At 49.0% G+C, this 18,317-nt stretch overlaps 1 protein-coding gene across 5 annotated transcripts in view; it reads left to right on the forward strand.

The window, feature by feature from the left end:
- The first annotated feature begins 308 nt into the window (after window positions 1-308).
- Window positions 309-18,317, forward strand: part of LOC144109472 (uncharacterized) — a 48,209-nt gene continuing 30,200 nt past the window's right edge. For 3 of the 5 annotated variants that reach the window (XM_077642294.1, XM_077642295.1, XM_077642296.1), the window contains exons 1-4: window positions 309-456; window positions 7,047-7,199; window positions 8,083-8,127; window positions 17,489-17,546. In XM_077642294.1, coding sequence (XP_077498420.1) covers window positions 7,119-7,199; window positions 8,083-8,127; window positions 17,489-17,546 — 184 coding nt within the window. In that variant the 5' untranslated portion in view covers window positions 309-456; window positions 7,047-7,118. The remainder of the gene's footprint in view (window positions 457-7,046; window positions 7,200-8,082; window positions 8,128-17,488; window positions 17,547-18,317) is intronic. The other 2 variants (XM_077642292.1, XM_077642293.1) reach the window with 1 other exon arrangement.

Consider the following 18,317-nt stretch of genomic DNA (forward strand, 5'->3'; position numbering starts at 1 on the left):
TCTCATCCACTCGCCAGTCCTACAGCAAAAATTCCAGCGCAGCGCTCTCTCCATGGCTATCTGCATAGGGAGACAATGTTGCTTCCTCACTTACTGTGGCGGACTAACGCCGACTAGTAAACATAAAAACAGCGACAATAAATACGTTAGTTATTCATTATAGTAAGTGCATTGAAAAACAACTGAACTTATAAAATGCTGCTTCTCAAAGTTAATTACCAAATGTTTCTTTACAGGCTGTCTTTTTCTTGTTCTGTTAGCAAGCGTTTCGTTTGGCGCGCGTTGGCTTGGCAAGAAATGACCTGCTTAGCAGACGGCCGATGGCGGCCAGCTGAAAGTATTTTGCGAAGTCTGTGCTAGCGTTCTGTTTTCTGTGTGAAGACATTGCTTTTTCGCGTGTGTATCGAGCTTGTAAAAAAATGCTGCGAGAGTGAACGACAACCCCTGCTGTTTGGGGTAAGTAGCCGACGGCGTGTTCTGCGTTTGCGCAACGCGAAACTTAGTTTGCAAGAGTTAATTAATGATACATCGTACGCTCAATGCCCAAGTGGCTTAATAATGCCTGTGGTTGTGCAGCGCATGTACTCAACCCGTGTTTTCAAGCAACTTACAGCAGGATGTAATGTTGCTACATTGGTGCTAAGTTGTCTGTCTTCGGTATGTTTGACGCGAAACAAGTAAAGCGAACGCCATTATGTGCATTCCACGCTTCACACCTTCACGCATCACGCATCACACCTTCACCCATTATTGATGCCCCGCGGCAAAAAATTTCGCTTAAAAAAAAAAACGCCGACGCGCACCGTTGGACAGTTTGTTGCTGACTTGTGTTGAGCACCGTTGTACAGTCTGTTGCTAACTTGTGTTCGTCTTTAAAGACTTTAGGTAATCAAAGCTTAGATATATTTTGTATTTCTGTTGAAATGTATAGAGCTTGCCGCAGCATGGTGTCTAAGCTAGAAGGTCTGCTGCACGAACGCGCGATCGACAGTCGTGTAAGCAGTCCTTTCCTTTTTTTTTTCTTTTTGGAACGAAGACGCGAAGTAAACTGCAGTGAAATTTGCTGGTGAATTTATGTCGCGGTTTAAATTTGTCACTCATTGCCATGGACAAGAGAAAATTCTGGGTGTAGCTATCATGCCAACAGCTGCAGCAGTTGTGTATGTGCGTGATTGAACCAGTTTGTGAGCGTAACGCTGTGCGATTCGGGAACGTAATTAAAAAATACTAAGATATGGCATAAACTTAACGACACACGAAAGTAGAAGTAAAAAGGCTGCTGATTAGCTCAGCCAATCCAGGATATACAAAGTGAAAGCTGTCGTCTTGGATTGGCGTTGGCGTTGACAACGTTCTAGACTGCGATGATTTTGAGGAAAGGAAATCGCGCTTTTAGGTACTACGTGGCTGAGGCTGACTAAACTTTAATGCGCATAAGCCTAGGGGATTAAGGAAAGGTAGCTAGCGTGCCGCAGGCCGTGGAGACCTTAGGCGACGCCGGCCCATTCGACGGCCTTGGACTGAATGTCGGGGTCATCGCTGGACCTTAGCTTATCCCATGCTTCTTTGGAGGGACCAGGCAAGAGTTCTGTGGGAGACTTACGGACTTGGCACACCCAGATCATATGGTCGAAGTTATCTTTGTCACCACAAAAGCGGCAGGAGGGATTGATATCCTTATTTATGAATTTAGATATGTAGTTTGAGTTGGGGAGGGTCCCCGTCTGTAGTCTCCACATGATCTGTTGTTGTCTGGTCAGTGTTTTATGGGGGGGGGGGGGGGGGGGGGGTGTTCTTCTTAATCTTTGTAATGTGCTGCTAGTGCGTGGTATGTAATGAGTGGCTCCCCGAAAGGTTCCGGTTCCTGACTTTGCGCCACCGCTCGGCCGGCTAATTCTCGAGTGTACTGGTGGGAAGCCTCATTTCCCGGATTCCCCGCGTGAGCTGGGGTCCATATGAGTTCAATATCTCTCAAGAGACGAAAGGCTTATTTCTGTAAGTTTCTGGGCGCTGGGACGGATACCCTACCTCTAGCGAAGTTGCTGATCGCCAACTTCGAGTCGTTTACTATGGTAGTAGCGTCTGTAAAGGCGATGGCCGCGGCGATGGCGGGCCCCTCCGCGACTAGCGGCGTATAAAAAAAATGGAAACCGTCTCCGCCATAGCTAGTCTTGCTGGTTGATTGCCGGGGTGTGTTACTCCTCATACAGAGTACTTGTTCTGGTTCTGTGCGTCTTCTGCGGCGTCGACGTAGAGGACATCCTGCAGCCGGCTCAGGGTCTTGTGCAGGCTCTTCGCTCTTGCTTTTCTTGGGCCTTGAGGGTTCATATTTCGGGGTAGAAACTTGGCGGTTATCCTCTTTCGGATGTTGCTTGGGATAACTTGGGGGAGATCTTGTAGGGGTTCACCCTCAATCCCCAGCCTGTCGAGTATTCTCCTTCCGGCGGGAGTGCTAGACAGGCGCCTTATTTGGGCAGTTTGTTGTGCTTCCTTGAGTTCCTCGTAGGTATTGTGGGCCCCGAGTTTGAGTAGCTCCTCGTAGGGAGTCGAGCGAGGCAAGCGCATGGCTGTTTTGTAAGCCATTCTGATGATGGCGTCGACTCTTTCCACCTCGTCTCTTTTGTACGGGAGCGAGTATGTAATCTTGCTGGCGGTGGCGAGAGAGAGATGTAGGCTGCGCGCATTAGCGCTGACAACGTTGTGGCGGACTCGCGGCACTGCAGCAATAAGCCGCAGCGTTCACTGGGTGATGAACGTTTTGCGATCAACCATTATTTTAAATGCCACCTGGGCGCGCTGCCTGTCCAATGTGCGGAGCCCGTTATACTTAGTGGTACGGGCAGGGACACTTTATTTTTCGTTGTCTTTATCGTCCCGCAATAATTTTTGTCCAGTGTGCGGAACGCACTCAACGTTACAGACGCCAAGCCGCGTCTACTTGCCCGACACACCACAGCTCATCCTATCTAACCAGGTTCAGCAGTAGTCAAACTGCAGCTAATTTTCTTACCCAGCTGAGGCTCGGCTGGATCAAGTGGTCAAGCAGCAGCCGCTCCGCGTCTGTGAAGCCCCGGCGCAGCGACGGAAATTTGAAATTTGGTTTTTGAGGAAAGGAAATGACGCAGTAACTGCCTTACATATCTCGGTGGACACCCCAACCGCGCCCTAAGGGAAGGGATAAAGGCGGGAGTGAAAGAAGAAAGGAAGAAAGAGGTACCGTTTTGAGGTCTCCGGATTAATTTCAACCACCAGGGTATCTTTAACGTGCACTGACATCGCGCAGTACACAGGCGCCTTTGCATTTTGCCTCCATCGAAACGCGGCCGCCGTGGTCGGGTTTCGATGGAGGCGAAATGCAAAGGCGCCTGTGTACTGCGCGATGCCAGTGCATGTTAAAGATCCCCTGGTGGTTGAAATTAATCCGGATACCTCCACTACGGTACCACGAAGACGGCTCGGCGGCGCGCGGCGAAGTCACGTGATGCGTTGCTATGACAGCAGCGCAGCAAGGACGTTAAAGTTCAAACGTACGGTGACGGCGAAATCGCTCCGACGAAAGTAGTAAAAGCTTTCGCTTTTAAAAGCCTAGCTGCAGTGAAAAATTGTCAATTTACTGAATGTCATTTATAATTTACAACAGCTATACAGACTTGTAGAAGAGGGCCACGTCGCCGTGCTGGCTGCCAGAAGAAGCATCAAAACGCGTAAATGTTCCTTGCTGCACAGGTGTAGTCTGTCGAATACCACTCAGCTGTTGCAAATTATCCGTCGGCCAAACAGGCTGGTCTATTGATGAGCGACTTGGAGAACACATGGCAAGTCTTCGAATTAAAAAAAAAAAACGCGTGGTCCTTTGGAACAAGCACCTGAGCGAATCTCCCACTCCATTGTAGGAACTACTGCGGATGCTTTCTTGAACTGCAGAAAACAGCTTGAAAGAGATAAGGCAGCGTCGCTTATTTATAGCTCGGGTTATAAATGTGCGATCGAAACCGCTGTGTCAATGCTTCAAAAAAGAGTTGCTGTTTATAAGCAAGAAAGGTTTGGCGGTTCTGGCACGCAACTAACTTCGTGTCATATCAAGTGGTGCACACGGCATCATTTGATCCTTTGATTGGGCGTTGGCGATTTTTTTTATCTTCTGTTCTGACTTTGGCGATTGCGTTGTTCAATTCGATGCTGACTGTGCAGGCGGTTTGTGCTCCGAAAAAGTTTCTGGATAAACGTAGTTGCGAGTATCGCTTGTTCTGTCCACTTCTGTAGTCCCCGTCTTCGCAAGCGCCTTCAAAATTCGCTATGGTCTACTAGCTATCCCAACATACTTTAATTTAAGCCAGCGATAACACAGCTTAGATAAGGCGAACAATTACACAAACGCAATAGACTAGCTATAGCCCTTGAGAATTCCAGTTAGCGATAGGCATCTTCGGATATTATAACGCGTTCCTGTACACCTTCATTTCAATAAATAGGCTGCGGGCCGTCCTTTCTAAATAATTTGCGAGCTTGCGAACTAAGACACCATACACATGGGCATACGAAAAAAAAAATAGGCCCGGGCGATCAGTGCGCTTCATGCGGCGGTGTATGCGTTAGCATTAGAGCCCGCCTGGCGTTTGAATCTCCTGTGCTGAGCTTCAGGTGCAGACGACCCATTGGCGTTTTCGAATTTGCCTTCACCTTGGGTTTGTGGTGTGGGGAGGCTTCTGGAGGTGTATGGGTGGGTGGTGTGTGGAACCTTCTGGAATTTAGACGGAGGTTTGGTAGTGGGTTAATTGTGGTGGACGCATGGTGGTTGGTAGATGTATTTTTACCGGTAGATGCGCGTATGCGGACTCAGCGGAAGAGACACCTTCTGGGCCAGGAGGGTGCCCGGAAAGCGGAGGCCTCGCGTACGTAAGCGCTTGTCGCGTGTTTTGCTGCTACCAGAGAACTATGGTTCGAATGGAGCCGTTGCCGTCGTCAAGGGAGATGCAAAATGCACTGCAACGTTTACCATCTGTTCAGAACGGCTAAACAGGGTCCTCTTGGGCGACTTTATTGTTTCTAAGGGTGAAAACGCACATCTTGCAGTTCCTCGACACAGTCGGAGTTGTCAGCAGCGTCACTATTTTGAATAGAACGGCGTGAAAAAGTATTTTATCTTTAACTCTATATTTCGCACCTATAAGATGAGATGTTTGCTGCCGAAAAGCGCCAGCCCTGAGTGTCTTTTTCAAGGGACACTGAGGGAAACTCCATCTATGAAGTTTTGTTCTTTGAATCGTTCGTTGAATATTTTGCGACATTGTTTGTGTTTTGTTCGGCCGCAAAATAATTTATGCTTGTGAAAAAATCGAGTTGCAAGGAGAACATTTTAATCATTAAAAGCCCCCATGGGGCCAAAGTGCGTCGTCTGTCATAAATTTCGCTCATTAGCTCGAGGGAAGTGACGTCCCCAGACCGGAGCAATCCATTGGCTCTGGGGAAAGTGACGTAACTTCTGGCGAAGGCATTATTGCTATTGTATTGCCAACACGTGATAGAATTGGGCGCCCCTGTGAATTTTTCTGCCCGACTCGTGTCGTCGATGATAAAACACTCGGTGAACACCAAGTGCCGTGAAGTGGATGGCGGTGCAGTGCACCTGGGAGATGCGCAAAAAAAAAAAGGGGAACATTGATGTCACTGCAGTTTTCCGAGAACGGCATGGGACAGCGATTCCTGTACTTTAATGTTCCGTCTTTTCAAGCTTTTATCATCTCTGGTTATGAATAAAAATAGGCTCGTTGTCATTAGAACATGATGAAGAATCATCGTCCTCGGAGTCCCTTTATTAGTAGGACAAGTAGAAGTTGGCCTGTGTCGATAAGGTACCGCATTCTAATCACAAGGTTGCCATCCGAAAAGGGATATTTCGTAACCCATAGAAAATACCATCACAAGAAACACAGGTGTCGTCATCATCGGCCGATTTCGCAACTAAAATGCGTGCGTCGACACCAGTTTTTTTTTTGTTGATCTCGGAAGCTACGCTACACCGCCATTCACATGAAAACGGGGGAAACCCGTCGTTTTCAGGTAAGGACGTCACGAGTTCGGATTGGCCGCCGCGGTGGCTCAGCGGTTATGGCGCTCGGCTGCTGACCCGATAGACACGGGTTCGATCCCGGCCGCGGTGGTTGAATTTCTGTGGAGGCGAAATTCTAGAGGCCCGTGTGCTGTGCGATGTCAGTGCAGGTTAAAGAACCCCAGGTGGTCGAAATTTCCGGAGCCCTCCACTACGGCGTCTCTCATAGCCTGAGTCGCTTTGGCACGCTAAACCCCCATAAACCATAAACCATAAACGAGTTCGAATTGTCTGGCGGGAAGATTTTTAAGTCCAAATTTTCGGCGATAAATGCATCCTTACCTGCGGGACAAACTTAAACCTAGCCAGAAAGACCCAGATCATTTTTTTTTCTGGGAACAATAACCGGATGGAATTGTCTTCGATGTCACTGGAAGGCTTAATATACACTCTAAACAGAAAGGAGTAAAAAGGGGGAGCAGGCTGCCCTCTAGCGCACTCCCTTTTATGGCAGCTGGGGTGGCGGTAGAGAACAGCTTATTTGCTCCCCCTTTTAAGAGCGTTGGCTCCTATACTCATCACGTTTCTAGATTTCTTGGGGTCTGCTAGCACCTCCCTTCGGCGTGAATTTTTCTGTCTGAGGAATTCAAGATGGCGGCCCCCATAGTAAATCGATAGAGCAACCCGATTGGTGATTGACTGGTGACGTCATTAGTATATAGAATTGGTGATAGAGTGGGGACGTCACTGATATATTCAATTTGGTGACATCACCTATAAACCCAAGATGTGAACCAAGAGTGGTAATTAACTGATGACATCATTAATTAATCCAAGATGGCGGCAACTAGCGCTCGTTACTTCAGCGTCTTCCAGACGGTGGCGGCATCTTTTTTTACTCCCGTATAGGCGCACTCGTATTTAAGGGTGTAGTGTTGACTAGGTGTTCCATAACTTTCTTGCTTTCTCTCCCGCCTCTTCCCCTGTCAATGCGCAGCACAGCGAAAAGGCTTAAGACTGCTTTGCTCCGTGCGGGATTGGAGGCGCACGAGACGACAGCCGACGAGGCATGGCGCCGACTGGAAGACACCGTTCACGACGCCACCCGCGGGCCGTGACCGCGGGACTGCTGGAAACCCGCAAGCAGCAGGTGGGTCAGCGCGAGCCGAAGGGCGTTCACGCAGATACGGGAAATTGTTAGTGCTATTCGCTCCCGTTCATAGGCCTGCACACGTCTCTGCATAAGGGGGAGGAGGGGGCATAGTTCATGGCAGCGGCCTTTCATATTTTCGGGGTAGCAGGGAACAATACGGTAAAAAAATTCGACGCCTGTGCTCCCGCTGAATCTGTGTGCTGCAGAATACATTTCGTTCTGGCGACACGCCGTTGATGGTGGTCATCAGTGATAACGATGATGATGTTGGCAGCACTGGTGGATGTGGTGATCACGGTGGAGGTGTAATTGTGTAACGGGGCTCGAAACGGGAATTTTCACTGTTGAAAATTTGCCTTGCTTGTTGAAAATGCAGGTTTGATTAAAGCCTTATTAATTGCGTCATTACACAATTATGGTTCAACTTCACGGATGTACCGCACTCTACCCCCATATAAACGTTTCCACTGGCCGATGGAGATGTCGGAACGCCTCCCCTGTGGGCTGTTGTAAAAGCGGTTCTGCGGCCGCTTCCACCGTGCCAGCGCCAGGTGTACACAATACCTCCAGAGGGCAATATGGCGACGCCAGGGAGCCCTTACTTCAAAGGTCGTGCAGTTGAGACAGATCTTGCGAAAAATTTGACAAAACATGCGCGGATTTTTTTTTTCGCTAGGGGTGTAGCTGTTTTCAAACGTTTTAGAAAGCGCAATTACTCCCTTGACCTTGAGCTTAGTCCACCTTTGGTATTGTCAGTGAAAACATTGGGTTAAACGCAAGCAGTTTCCCCAAAAAGGCGCGAGAATTTTCTGCCAGGAAGGAAAATAATCTGTTGATGCAAACGGACGCTTTGTACACGGAACGCATTTCTCTCTTGCAGACCTGTGAAACCGCTGCCCTACGCGTGACCGCCGCAAGACTTACGGTGAGTTTTAGAGCGACGGTTGTGAAGTGCAAGATGATTCATTTACACGTGAAAAAGCGATATGATGATGATGATGACGTGTGTCTGTTCCCTCTGTAGCGGGCGGGTACAAATAAGTTTGCGCCTTAGCAAAAAAAGAGAAAGAAGCAGGGGAAAGCTGAGCAAACAAACAAAAAGGGCGTCTGCAGGCGCACCCGACTACACTCGCGTGTGAGTGTGGGACTGTGTTCCAAAGGGCAGTGGCGTCCTTTGTCGCACACTAATGTTTGTGTCGTTCGCGGCTCTGCGCTCAGAGGGCGCCATTAACCCCCCAAAACAGCTGTCGCTGCATCTCGCGTTACAAAGACGTGGTAACAGGCGGTTGTTTTTTGTTTAATGCGAAAGAGCAGTCCCATTACGAGAAAAGCCGGCGCCCTGTGTTAGTGTGGTGATAAAGCAGCAGTAGCCTTAGCAACAGAAAAAGCTCTCTTGTTTATTTTGTTCCATGCTGTCGACGCAGAAGCTTTCAGCTAAACCAAATCGCTGAGCGTACCGTTCTGTCTGTTCGATATTGTAGAAAGGAGACATTGTAGAACGCGTTGTGGAACTGAGACATCGCCATCATCATAAGCCTCACACGCCTCTGCAGGGTAAATGCCTCTTCCTTACGTCTCCAGTCAACCCTGCCCTTAATTTCCTTTCGCGGGATCATCTGTCGTAGAGGTGCGAAACAGTCTAGCCGGTTATTTATAGATGCGCATTGCCACAGTCTGCGTGCCCATCTCTCGAGGTTCGAATGTTCGAACACGCAGTTTCGGGCACTTCACATTGGCTGATTTTCCCGCGCTGGGGAGTGCTCTTGACCCAATGGGCGCCGCCTACGAGAGATGGCACCACAGTGCGCTAGTGCTGCCGGGAGAGTCCCCGCTGCATCGGATCCATTCGCTGATATATGCTTGTTTACTTCTTTTTTTTTAATTCTTTCGCGCAGTGGTGGTGGTTATCGTTTTCTCTGTGCCTTTTCTCCCTAGATGGCGCTATGTGACCGTCATCGTGATGAGGACTGCCGTTATCATCGTCATGAGCTGCCGGGTATATCCGTTGCAGTGTTATTAAATGGCGCTTACATTGGCTGCGTTCCAATACCCTAGACGTCTAACAAGACGTCTAGTGTGACGTCTAGGAAGCAGTCTACATGTCCATGTATTGGAACTTGTCTACGGCTCACGCCGCCTCGCGGCATAATAATGTAACTAAAGCTTATGAACAGTTGTACTACTATTTTTCACAAACTGAGCAATAACGATAATTAAAAACGTGTTTTCAACAGGTTTACACATTTCTTCTGCAATGACTTTGCGCGTAAACCGGACTGGTGGATGTGCCTATCGGTCAGTCTACATGTAGCAGACGGGGCCGCTCTCAGAAAACGACGCTAAAGAGATATGCGATTATTCTTTTATTATTGATGCTAAACTGTACATGCTCCTCGAACGTGCTCGTCCAGACGGTCCTGTAAACATAAGAAAGAATACCAAAGACTGTAATCAATATGCGCGAAATGCGATACGGTTAATATACACTACAACAGGAGAACACATACGTGACATTAAACCTGCTGTCTGCCGTACGTGGCACTCGGAGACAGCGAGAGACCTAAATACAGCAGCGATCTTTAATCCTGCAAAGACAAATCAATTCGCAACATGCCGGTGTATTTGCTCTCAGAGTGTAGAGATAAAAAGGAATGCACGCGAAAGAGTTGATGTAACTAATACAGCAACAGAAGAACACATTTGTTAACCGTCACGCCAGCCGTCTTAACGCCCGTCGAGGAAACCAACGACAGCGACGAGTATTCTCTAAAATCAAGGTGCTAATTAAGATCCGGCATAGTCAGATGCCGGATCACGTAAACATGCCCACAGCGTCCGCTGCTGTAGCAAAGCTCTCAACTGCACGATTTTCTCCTGCGTGATTCACTGCTAGGAATCGCACGTCCACGAAGATTAATTAGCCACTAGTTTGCGTACCAAATAACATAATGGAATGACTCACATTTTTTCTTTCCTATACTCCGTGTACAGTCCGACGCCCGCAAGAGCACTACTCGCTCATCCGCGTACATCAGCTCCGCCATCTTTAGACAGCAAGTTAGCCTGCATAGATGTGTACTTCGGCGAAGCAGTCTTATGAGACTGCTTCGCCGAGAAATGGAACGCGTCCCAAGATGGCGGCTGTCCGGCTAGACGTCTAAGTAGCCGTCTACTTGGGACTATTGGAACGCAGCCATTGATCTTTGTGGCAGGATGCTACTCAAGAAGGAAGCGGTGAATGGCCCTCGAACGATGCCCTTCAACCAATGACATCGATCCATTGTCATTAGGTCATTGTTCGGGGAGCGTCGTTTGAGGTGCATTAGCCGCTTCCTTCTTGAATTGTGTACGATTATGTGCAGTATACACGCACTAAAGTCGCAGTGGCCGCCATTTGGCCTATACGTGAACCACGGCGAAAGACCGCGCGCATGTCTTGATCGGCCTATTGCCACCTGTTCCTGCCGGCACCTCAAAAGCTGCGCGTTGTATGACTAAATGGCGCCCGTGACATCACGTCAGTCCTGCGTCGCGCCAGCCGTAGCCACCGTATTTGCGAGTAGTAATAGTCCAGTACGGCGCCGTTACGGAGTACTCATTCTTTGGGCAGCTTGCGTAGAATCGTGCTTCTTTTAAAAAAATTTCACTATAAACTCGCTCATGTTTGCCGACGGTGACAAACTGGTGTGAGCCATTTTTTTTGTGTTTCGAGGCTGTGAAGGAGAATGATAGGTGTAACGTTAAAGCACAGGGAGCAAACGCGCGTTTATAAAATTCTAGCAGAAATCGAGAAGAAGAAATGGGCTTCGGGAAGGGCATGTAATACGCTGCAGGAACACAGCAAATTGTTTATCTGAAATGTGTAGAGCTGTTTTCAACAATTAACGCAGCAATTTAATATGTAGTTGGGGCTAGTGTTTTTGAAATTCAGCGAGTGTTTTGATCACTGGTTAAGTTAACAGAGAGAGTCCGCATGGACACAGCTCTGCAGAGACCTGATGCGAAGTTGTGCGCCACCATTTGCAAACATGGCGTCCGTCGAGTCGTGCGCGTCGTTCGTCGAAAGTGCACCGTTTCCCCAGGCAAGAGAAACAGCCTTGAAAGTCTTCGAGTCGCTTTGCATCGAAATATTTCTAATCGGCCGCTGCGGGGGCTAAGTGGTTACGCTGCTCGGCTGCTGGCCTGACATACGCGGGTTTGATGTCCCGGCCACGGCGGTCGAATTTCGATGGAGGCGAATTGCTCGATGTCAGTCCACACTGAAGAACCCCAGGTGGTAGAAATTATCCGAAGCCCTTCCATACGGCGTCCCTCGTACCCAGAGTGGCTTTGGGAGGTTAAACCCGATAAAAACAAATCATTTTCAATCGAAAGCGGAAGCTTAAGAAGCGCCACTTGCTGCGAAGATAGCAACTGACCTCTGCTAGTACTCCTTTCTCCCCACTGATGGAGCCACCAGTCAGGGAATACAGGCGCGGAGGAGTAATCTGCGCAGGGCACGTCATCTTGATTGGCTCAGGTCGCCGTAGCATCTACAGTGCTTCAAACTGCTTGCCGTCTTCTGCGCGGCTGTGTTTGTCATCATGCTGGTACCATGCTGTTCCATAGGAAAAGACCAACTATCCGCCTGACTTAAGGTCCCTAGATCAGCTTTAAAAAAATTATAAAAAAAAACGTTCTTCTGGCTAGTGATGCTGGGGGTATTACTGTACTGGGCGGCTTCACCAGCAACGAGAAAGGCGGAGGAGTGAGCTTGAAGGTGCATATCCTTCAAGTATCGCAGGCCACGAAGGCAGTTCGGTCCGCCTTCGACTCACGTGACCCCTCTGCGCCACTGGCTTTATTGTCTATGGCGAGCACGTACCGGAAATGACAACCGCGCGGGCCGTTTCCTTCGTTGCAATCTGACTGCGCACGCGTGCGCTGTGTTGCTCTGTGCGGCCTTTTCCTTGTCTCGTTCTCTTTTGCTGCTGTCCTCCTCCTCGGTGCATCGCGCCGCATTCCCGGCCGTCAGTATTCCACTGCAAGCGCGGCGCCGAGCTGTCGTCGAAGGGGGAAAGCGCCGGGGTGTGTTTGTGCATTGCGTGTGCTTGCCTTCGTACGCCGATGGTGGTTGGGGGAAGGGAGGCGGACAGGCAGCCGAAATAAAGGTCCGCATTGGCCTTCGACGCTGTACTGGTCCTTCCTTCTGTCTTTATCTTTTCGCTCTCTTCTTGCTTGCTTCCTTCCCTTTCTTTCTGTTGATCCCTCCCTCCCTCTTCATAGGCCCTTACTACGGCTTGTCTTGTTGGCACCCCCTCGGCTACTTTGGCTCAAAGGGCCAACATACGTCGGGACCACTATCCCCCCCCCCCCCCCCCCTTCGTAGCAACAACCACCACCACCACCGACTACCTTGGCTATATCTACTCAGCACGCCATCTCGAGCTGGGAGGACTGGGAGGCCCTGCTTATGTCTGCAGACCCGACATCGCAGCTTGCTGCGGTGAAGGGACCCAGCTGGGTCTAAAACTCACTTGCAGCGATAAAGTTTTTCTGTCTGTCTGTCTGTCAGCAGGACGTCCGTACGGCAGCTGGTTGCCACCGCGCATGTGCAGCAACCACGGCCGGTATGCTGCGCGTGCCGCTGGTGCACTCGTCCGTTACGCCAAAACTGTCAGTTATTCTGATGTACTCAACAACACTTTGTCGGAGTGTTTGGCGTCAGCATGACGCGCAGTGAACTGAAATAATCGAAAGGCGTCTTTGGCGAGTTGCTTTCCTCCGTCGCTTGTACTGCGATAGAAGGCGCAGGTATACAATCCCAAGTACCGAAGCTTGGGCCAGTTGATGTTGATACATGATACACGAATTTGTCGCAGCGCGAACAAGACGGGGACAACGACAGAGAACGATCACGACAGGAAAAGCGCTGCACTTCCAGATGATAGCTAATTGAAAAAGAAAAACCGAAGCTTAAGTACAGTCCTACAGTTCATCTTGTGGAAATCAGTCAGTTTTCCAAAAATGCTATTTCGTTATCATGCAGAACATAAAGATGGCGCGCTGATACATTAACCGCCCGCTAATGTGATACGATATGCCTCCACGATTTCCAGAGCAGTGCGCTCTCGAAGTTCACCAATAGAGGGATTGCAATTAATCCTCTCAATGTAGCTTTAGAAAAAAACTTGTCCGCATCAAATGCAAGAAAGCGCTGAACTGCAAATAGAGCGACTACGCACGTCAGGCTTCGCGGCAGATACTATTTCAGCAGTTGGAGAAAACTTGCTACAGAAGAAGAGGAGCACTAAAAAACAAGCACAGCAAGGTCAGAGGAAGCCCACTCAAGTGGTACCGTATGTTCGGAGGGTATCCCACAGCCTAAAGAAGATACAATGTAGACGTGCTTTTCTCCGCTCCCAGCAAGCTTTCGAAAGTTTTTCCAACGATGGTATAAGAGAGAAAAAGCCGGTATGCGCTATCACGCGCCAACTCTGTTTCACGCAGTGCACATGTAACTAATGTAGTTTACAGCATTCCTCTTGCCTGTAATAGTGTATGCGGCGGGCAATCAGGGCGTTGTTTTAATGAAAGAGCTAGGGAGCACTACAATTTATTCAAGGAAGGGAAGATCTTGCCGTGCATTGTCGGGGAATGCAAATGCAAGCCCATAATTCGAAAAACCAAATTTCTTGGACGTGGGAAAGACCCAAGTCTGAAGAGAAATCGTGGAGGCATATAATGTCACATTAGCAGGCAGTCGATGTATCCGCGCACCATCTTTGGCTCTGCATGATAATGAAATAGCATTTTTGGAAAACTGACTGATTTCCACAAGATTACCTGAATAGGACTGCACTTAAGCTTTTTTTTTTTTCTTCAATAAACTACCAGTTGGAAGGGCAGCGCTGTCGTGATCGCTCTCTGTCCCCGTCTTGTTCGCGCTGCGACAGATTCTTGTATTGTGTATAGACGCTGCCGTGGCCTCCGAGTCTGGGCTTGTGGCGACGCCCCGTGAATTCAGCGGCGGGTCGGAGTGCCTCCGGGGCGTCGCGGGCTGTCGCGGACAGCTTTGACGAGATCGAAGCCGTCCTCGCCGGTGTCGCACGTGTCGCGTACCCGGGGCTCCTCTGTAAAGGGAAAGCCGCTTAAACTCCCGTCTCTTGTCGAAACGGGATCGAGCTAAACACAATCGTCTCACCAGACAGAGAGAGCGCAAGGACGAGAGAATGAAATATGAAGAAAAAAAAGAGAAAGGGAAGTGGGTGGGTTGGCTTGCGGAAAAGAGGACCGCCTCGAAGACTGCGCGTCCTTTTGCCGCCCACTGCTCTTTTGCCACCTTCGAAACAAGAGCGCCAAAAGTGGGCGCGCCGCAACACTAGTCGCTTCGAGCAAGATTGTGAGCTCGCTTTGGATGGGAAGGGGCACTGCGTTCCAGACGTCCGCACTGCCGCTTAGAAGCTGGCCGAAGGAAAAGGTCGGCTCGAGCAGTAAGCCCTGTAACGACAAAATAAGACGAGAAAAGGAGGAAGAATTTACAGACGGGCATGAAAAATGCTGTTAAATCTTGGTCTACTACACTTGGGTGACATGGATGAGAATCGTGCCTGCATGGGGCATCGAGTGGCCGAGCTCGTATCTAAGCAGCCATGCGAAGCAGTGCGCGCTGTAAAGACTCTGAAGGACAAGTGGGGGTTTGTCCCCTGTCGGTAGATAAGCGCATTCTAAGCACGAATCGCCTACTTACACTGAAAATGCAGCTTTTATAAGCGGGAAAGTACAAAAAAATATGACGGGATGATCAAATCAAATTAAATTTCATTTCACTGTTACGAGTACTGAGGAAACGCTGAAAAAGAAATTGGCAGTGGCTCAACAAGGCTAACCCCGGAATTCAGCGAAAAACAAGGACGCTTACTGAGCGTCCAAGGCTCATCCATGGCAGCTCCGCTACACGCTCGCGACTAAAGAACTATGTACTATACCCACACGCCCACGTGGCTATGACGTGTTACCACATGGCCTTACGACACCTCCATCGGATGTCATCACGTGACTTCAGATCGCCCCATCAGATGTTCTTAAGGTCAAAGGTCAACCTGAAGGTCACCCAATGTCAAAGGTCAACTCAAGGTCATGGGTCAACGGTTCGACACCATAACTGTACCACATATGGTCATACATGGCTAATGTGGTTGGGCTGAGGGTCGTCCAAGGTCATTCTCTGGTCTACGAGACGACTGCTTTACCTAGAGTAGTGAAGCTGTTCGCATCACAAAGGCTTGGCGAGGTCTGCGCTCCATGAAAAGGCATGCAGCATAGAAATTCAATTTGTCATGACAATTTCTGGTGAAGATCATTGTAGCTAATGAGAAACCAGAAAATATTTTGACTTCCAACGGCAAAAACTACGAGTAATTTTGATTTCATTCCTAATGTGGACCGCAATGTCCTCCTTTCGATCTGCCAAGTTTTTGCATTTAATGCCGATTTTGTTTATAGTAGCGTATTGCGCGCTAGGGGACAGCTTGCTACCTTTTTACTCCTGTCTGTTTAGAGTGTAGGTTTGATGCCAGCATCAAGTGGTAGTGATAGGAGGGTTCAGCGAAAAATGAGCTAAATTTTGTTCTAGCCAAGGTGCGCATGCGGAGGTCCCATATGTTCAGTCACCTTTGAATGCTGGCCATCTTGCGCAGGCCATAGTTGTGGCTGCCTCTTGCGCGTGAATCGCTTGTTTCTTGTCCTCCCGGTGCCATCCGCCTGCAGTTGTCATTTCCATCATCCATACCAAGTGCCTCAGTGCTGGAGAAAAGCTTTTGAAAGTGACATTTAATCACCCCCCTCTCTCTTTCCTCTTATTGAAGCTCTGGGAAGCGCTATTTATTGTGATTGGTTTTTTGGATCTCTTTGTTTCCTCTTGAACTACTTTATATTAAAAAGTTTAGCGCAGAAGCACCAGCACCGCCAAATAGCCCAGCATTCTATAGACACTTGTGCCGCAGCATTTTCTTCATTAATTCTGCTTTTTCTTTAGTTTTGTACTGCGCCTTCTCCGCTGGCTGAAAGTTCTGCCGTGCACTATTTTGAAACAAACGAACAAACGGTTAAATAACTCAATAAATAAAAATTCTAATTTCAGTTTCTTCAATACCAATTTCTGTTCCAATTCGAATTACGTTTGCAAAATTTTCAATTCTTTGGAGGTTCCTCGGCTCCTCCTCCCCGTCTCTTCAGCCTCGGCGCACCTGGGCCTCCTATTTCGTGACGTTGTGGAACCTCCTCTTCATCCTCACTAAGCTTTTCCTCTCCACTCCACTGTACATGGACAGACCCCAGGTTCTTGAAGCGAAAAGCTTCACTACGCTAGGTAAAGCAGTCTTCGGATAGGCAGCACAACGGCCTTGAACGATCTTCAGCCCAACCAAGGATAGCCGTGTGTGGTTGAGGTGTCCACCGAGATGTCGAGATACTTTTCGCCAGAAACGTTTCCTCAAAACACATGCTTTCGCGGGGTTGAGGTGTCCTCCGAGATGTCGAGATCTGACAGCTACTGCGCCCTTTCCTTTAGTCGTAAACGTTCCCTTTCAAAAGATATGTTTTCGCGTTCCTCCACGCAAGCAGACTTAAGTGCCGGCAGAAAACCAACACTAACTAGCTTTAACGCGGCTACACTGTGGCTACACACTCCACAGGCACCAGCTGGACAAATGCATCTTGCAGGCGCCACTGATCCACAGCTTTTCAAAGGCAGACCTCATAGGGCTTTCATGCCTTTTTCTAGAAAAGCTTCACTACGCTAGGTAGAGCAGTCTTCGGGTAGGAAGCACAGAGACCGTGAACGACCTTCAAGCCAACCATAGATAGCCATGTATGGCCATATGTTATACAGTTATAGTGTCGAGCCCTTGACCCCTGACCTTGACCCATGACCTTTAGTTGACCTTCGACCTTTGATGTTGAAGCATTCGGGTTGACCTTTGACCTTAATAACATCCGATGGGGTGATGTGAACCCATGTGATGACATCCAATAGGGGTGTCGTAAGACCATGTGACAACGCGTCATAGTCACGTGGTCGTGTGGGTGTATATATAGAACTACTTTCGCGACCATGTAGCGGAGCTGCCGTGGACGATCCTGAGGCGCTTAGCAAGCGTGCCCGCTTTTCTCTGAATTCCAGGGCTAGCCAAGTTAAGTCACTGCCAATTTTCTATTTGCATAGGCGTTCTGCTCACCATAAATGGACAAAATAAATAAACAAATATCTGCATCCTCTCATTTTTGTCGTTGATCCGCTGTCGCAGAGACCCGCCGAGCGTTGCTTCCTGAACCAGCGGGAGTCTCTTCGAGCCAGCAGGAACGGTGAGTTCTCGGTCCCGTATAGTGCATTTTGGCGAACGGGAAGTTGGGCAGCGCGCCCAGTAAGCGGATGACAGATTTGACGGCTTCTCGAGCTCAACGTGGCGGTGCATCCGTTGCTTCCGTGCCTAAAATGAGCCCGGCAGACCCCTTCGTTTTGAAGCTCGTACTGCCCACTGCGGCGTGGAAGTGAAAGCCGAGTCAGTTATTGCGCTCGAATTTTAAATTTAAAGAAGAAGAAAATAGGCACACGAACTGATGAGTACTGGGCCGCTTTCTGCTCTTGTTGCGAGCGGAAGGTCTACGATGTTGACAGCTCTCTGGTATCATTCATTCTTTGTTAATTATACTTTCAAATAAGTAAGGGGGCATTATATTCTCGTGAGCAACCGAGCTGCCTCCAGCTCTTGAACTGACGGAAGAGTTATTGAGGATGGGCGTACCTTCCACTTTATTGCCTGTTGAATATGACCTTCGATAATTAAGGGGCCTCCTAGGTGAGAAACTTTCGGAGCGAAAACCTAATTGGCCCTCTATCAAAATTATTCGAGGCAAAGGCCGCCGCGGTGGCTCACTGGTTATGAGGCGCGGCTGTTGTCCCGAACACGCGTGTTCGATCACGGCCGCGTTACGATGGAGGCGAAATAATGCTAGCGGCCCGTGTACTGTACAATGTCAGTGCACCTTAAATATCTCCAGGTGATCAAAACTGTCCGGAGCCCTCCACTACGGCGTTCCTCATAACCCGAGTCGCTTTGGGACGGTAAATGCCAT

This window comes from Amblyomma americanum, chromosome 11 (genome assembly GCF_052857255.1).
Source record: "Amblyomma americanum isolate KBUSLIRL-KWMA chromosome 11, ASM5285725v1, whole genome shotgun sequence".
NCBI lineage: Eukaryota > Metazoa > Arthropoda > Arachnida > Ixodida > Ixodidae > Amblyomma > Amblyomma americanum.